The 5,039-nt window shown below is 43.0% G+C and overlaps 1 protein-coding gene across 1 annotated transcript in view; it reads left to right on the top strand.

Moving 5' to 3' along the window:
* The window catches only part of LOC106816600 (glutamate dehydrogenase 1, mitochondrial-like), a 19,648-nt gene extending 15,237 nt beyond the window's left edge, over window positions 1-4,411 (top strand). The window contains exons 9-12 of the mRNA XM_014821219.1: window positions 512-597; window positions 1,058-1,092; window positions 1,280-1,417; window positions 3,012-4,411. Coding sequence (XP_014676705.1) covers window positions 512-597; window positions 1,058-1,092; window positions 1,280-1,417; window positions 3,012-3,194 — 442 coding nt within the window. The 3' untranslated portion in view covers window positions 3,195-4,411. The remainder of the gene's footprint in view (window positions 1-511; window positions 598-1,057; window positions 1,093-1,279; window positions 1,418-3,011) is intronic.
* Window positions 4,412-5,039: the final 628 nt, after the last annotated feature.

The following is a 5,039-nucleotide window of genomic DNA, read 5'->3' as shown; positions in this document are numbered from 1 at the left end:
TGTAATGAAGTGTTTCAGTTTCCAACTCTAACCATCAGCCCTCTCTAGGAACAACCAATGCTGTAGCAAGCACAAAAAACATGTGTTTGCAATGGTAAGTGAACAACATCTTTGCCATGAACACTTTCTTGAGCATGACGATCACCCCAGAACAACCCATTATCAAGCGAAGTGATAATATCTGGGCACAAAAGGCATTTTCTGGAAGCGTGACAGGTGTGAGGTGTCTTGTGTCTTTTCCTTCATCCATCCAAATTCCTCTGGGTCTCCACAGAGGGGTTGTTTTCTGGACGTGATCGCCAAGGAATGGCCTTGTAGATGTGCACGTTTTACATTCGTTAAGAATGCGTCAGTCGCTAGGTGGCAGTGAACATAAGTTTGGGAGACGAGGTGAACGCCCTTGCCATTTTTAAGCAGCCCAAAGCTGAATGCGAACCTGTTGACATGTCCACAGCATTTTTCTTGCCATAGCAGCTGATACGAATGTTGTGGGCTTGGTTGTAGACATCAGCAGTTCAGCAGTTACGTCACAACTGCAGACAAGGGTGTGGCCAGCCCTAGAGGACTCTGATTACAGTTCCTTTACACACTTCCGAAGTATGTGGCAACGCGTTGTCGCAACTTAGAAAGGTGTGTGAGCTTGAAGGAGGATTTTTTGATGTCAATGTCACCCATGTCACCAATTGACCAATTGTCAGAATCAGCAAGTTCGTACCTTTCACTGGGATTCCATGATGGACTGGGACTTGAGGTCACTTCGTATCAATCATAATAGTAGACTAGTAGGACAAACACATCTGTGTCATCAGACATGCCTGTAATGATTTCCCTTCTCTACTGCACCGCAATAACCTGTAGACAATAATATTGTCCGCTTCCTCATGGGTCGTTGTGACGGTCATGACGTCTTTGATCCCATTTTGAATTTTCAAGTGGAGTGTTGCTTTCCGCTATGATAACTGCTTGTGTATGCCGTGCTGTGTTGTGTGGAAATCCTGCATGTCCTGAGACAGTCATCATAGCGATATCTGGGATGCATCTGCTTCTTGTTTATCAGCTGACAGTCATGCCAAACTTTTTGGGCTGGAAAGGGTCTGTCTTAAGCTTGAGATGGAAGACTCTACGCGCCGGACCCTCTCTTCCTCCCTGGCCACAGATTTCTGCTAAAAATCTCTGTAATGGGTCGGAATCACTAGCGTACACCTGCATAATCCCTTCAAGGAGTCTCTTGAATAGCGCTTCTTCACATTTGAAACATAAATGCCTCACTTGTACGCAGCCTCGGCCAGTGCCATCACCCAAAGAAAAAGCAGAACCGTCTATCACCATCACATCAGTCATGCTGTTTCTACTCGACTTCTACTTGGAGACTCTTCTTAGCTGTGACTTGTTTGTGGCAATCCTCCATCCATCGTGGGTAAACATCGATGTTGGCAGCTGGTGCAAGTTCATGGAGAGAACATGCTTGATATCAATATCCGCGAACTGGATTAACAGACCAATGACCCGTGCATAAATGCATTTAAGTCCGTAATCTTGTTGTCCCCAATGGATACCCCCTGCTCTCCTCACATCATTGTAACAACCTTCTGGAATGGTTTCCATAAAACCCGTACTGGCCTTTTGTTTCAAATTCCTCCATCTGTTTCGTTCCAATATGAACGGACGGGTTCTGGACATTGACCTCAGACTTTGTCAATTTGCCAGTTAATTTACGATATTCACTATCCTTCGGGTGGTTTGCAGGGTCCATGGGTAATGCACATCTCTAGCTTTCTGCGGATAACAATGTTTTGTGGCTTGCTACAGCATTGATTGTTCTAGAGAGGGCTGATGGTTAGAGTTGGAACTGAAACACTTCTTACAAAAATGGGACTACCATATTCTTTATTTTCGCCTGAGAACAATAGTAGACGAGTGCCAACATTTGACACAGAGCATGCCTAGTTTATGAAAAGATTAAGTATAATGAGATTTTTTTTGTTTTTTAAACGAAATATAATGGAGCTACCTATGGGCTGGTTATTTAAAATGATGGCAGTCAGTTCATCGAAACAACTGACTGCAGTTAACTGTGTACTTGTATGACCTTTGACCTGTAAGTTTTGGGCAAAATATGCCTCAATCTAGACTAAGCCTCTGACTTTCCCCATTGCAAAATGTGGTGGAGCAATGGTTGCTCTAGATCGACAGATCTGATTACTGTAAGCGTTATCAACTTTTGCGTAATATAAACAGCTATTTTAGCACATCACTGTTCTTTCTTTTGTAATAGGTTGGTCAACATTCAACATATTTAAACATGGGCGGTTTAAAATGATGCAGGGCATCTCCTTGAACAAATTTTAGGGGTAAAAGCACCATTAGAGCCTGTTCTTGGGCCAAGGCAGCGGGTGCTAAAAGCATATTTCAAGATTTCGAGGAAGCGTCAAAAATTGTGACCTTTTGACCTCTAGTGACCTCATTATTCAACTATCATTAGAAAGAGCTCTCACAATACAACATGTTGAGTGGTCACTTGATCCATTAGCTTTAAAAACAACAGATCTAGTGACTTTTTGTTTTCCCCACCCCTAATTTTTCGCCATTTTTTGAGTTGACGCTCTCAACACAAAAGGGTTAATACAGAAAGTTGCTCAAGGGTGACGGGTGGTCATCACCTAGAAGTTGAAGACCAACACCTAGTCTACAAGAATCAGCAAAGAAAAAAACTTTAACTCTCAGTGCAGGGTTCCGCCCAATAACGGGGTTTGGCTCCCGACTATAAGCTTATCAGGGGCGTGTACAGGATTTGTTCCAGGGGGGGGGGGGTCTAACCGTAACCCAAACTTGCAAGCAGCGCGTAAGGAGGTCTGGGGAAATTTTTTTAATTGGACCCCCTTGATGCGTTTTCGCACGCAGCAGGGGGGGGGGTCCGGACCCCCTGTACACGCCCCTGCTTATCCCTAGCACGCACCAGCAACGATCCCACGAACCCGCATGCTGCTAACCATGTGTTTATCCTTCACCAGGGAGCGTCAGAGAAGGACATAGTTCACTCTGGGCTGGCGTACACGATGGAGCGATCGGCGCGCGCGATCATGCGGACTGCTATGAAGCACAACCTCGGGCTGGACCTGCGCACTGCCGCCTACATCAATGCCATCGAGAAGATCTACAAGAACTACCGCGAGGCCGGATTTACCTTCACATAGAGCCCTGCTTCCCTGGTCCGCAGCTTCATCTAGCGATGGCTTCATCTAGCAATGGCTTCATCTAGCACTGGTTACATCTATCACTGGTTACATCTATCACTGGTTACATCTATCACTGGTTACATCTATCACTGGTTACATCTATCACTGGTTACATCTAGCGATGGCTTCATCTAGCGATGGCTTCATTTAGCACTGGTTACATCTAGCGATGGCTTCATCTAGCAATGGCTTCATCTATCACTGGTTACATCTAGCGATGGCTTCATCTAGCAATGGCTTCATCTATCACTGGTTACATCTAGCACCTATAGCCTGTCTTCATGTTCATCTAAAGCCTTATCACATTTATCTAGACCTGGGAGACGTTATCAGAAGCATCCAGTAGTTCCATGATAAGTACTAACACATGGGCAACGCTACAACTTAACGTACTGTGCAACATATGTACAAATTACTACTAAAATGGTTCTGATAGCGCCCCCCTCACTTCATAATCGTCCAGCGCCCGAGTCAGTCACATTTATTTAGCTATAGCTTTGTATTTAATTAGGTCAATATGCACATTCAATTGGAACATGATATGTAGTAATTTTAGTTACTCAGCCGGTCACGTTCGTCTAGTCGAAGACTACCTGGGGAGGAATCAATCAGACATTCATCCCCCAAATAGTTAATATCTTTCAAAAAGCAAAGCTGTCCAGGCAAACAGTATTGTTTCTATACATGGCAAGCCATTCCATGCGGGCGCATATGCTTGCAGCGAGTACTATGAATGTTTCTATAAAATAGATCTAGTACGAGCGAGATAGTTTTATGCACACCTGTGATCTTATTTTAACGACTCGCATCTTGTTTCGATGTCAGTCTATGTTTTGTCAAAGAAGGCAGCACGCTTGATGTTTGGGAAAAATTGTTGGAAAAATATGAAAACTATTCAAGTATTACTGGTTTACAATATGTAACCATTTTGATTTTAAATAAGTTGATTTTTTTTCTTGATGCTAGAATTGACACTGCAATTTTTTTTAAATGTAAGACAATCAGTTTATTAATTAAAACACATTCACTCTGTGCATACTCATTATCAGGAGTTAATGAGCAAATCCAATTTTATACATGACATGTCAGAGTCCCTGGCAGACGTCGGGAATGTTTTGTTATAGTTGAAAAGTAACGATATTTAATAAAAAATATCAGTGTTTTGTTACATCTGATCTCTTGTTGATTGGAATCTCTCGATGCTGTACTGTAGTGATCGGAAATTCAGAAACTCAAAAAGTAGCATGTTGTCCCGTCTTTCATAATGAATGACAAATTAATGGCCTCTTGGATTTCTATGGATGGATAGAGAACTGAGGTGATTGCTGCAAACTATATAGGTGAAATTCTATATACTAGCTGAGAGTTTGTTTGCCGAAAATTTCTTAGACTCCAACCCTCTGCCCCGTTGGCTATTGACAGTGATTGTATAGAAGGCTGTAAAACGACATAATTAAATTCATATGAATATGAATATATCGATGATATATTCAAATGTGACTACGTTTTTTGACATTTGAAACTTCGACATAAATCCTCTAATTGCTTTTTAGCTCATCTGACATAGTCAGATGCAGCTTGTAGAATCGCTTGATCGTCCGTCCGATCGTCCGATCGTCCGTGCGTCCGTCCGTCCGGGCGTCAACAGTTGGGCACAAATCTTAACCGCTCGACGTACGGTCACGATATTCGGGAAGTGGGGGGGTAATCCGAAAACGAGTTGGGATGTCGAAGCTGGGGGTCAAAGGTCAAAGGTCAAGAGGTGTAAAAGAAGGGGGAACATTCACTCCTTAACTTAAGGTA

This window comes from Priapulus caudatus, unplaced genomic scaffold (genome assembly GCF_000485595.1).
Source record: "Priapulus caudatus unplaced genomic scaffold, Priapulus_caudatus-5.0.1 Scaffold1429, whole genome shotgun sequence".
NCBI lineage: Eukaryota > Metazoa > Priapulida > Priapulimorpha > Priapulimorphida > Priapulidae > Priapulus > Priapulus caudatus.
The sequence above is the reverse complement of the archived record's forward strand: the minus strand, read 5'-3'. Positions and strand labels throughout refer to the sequence as shown.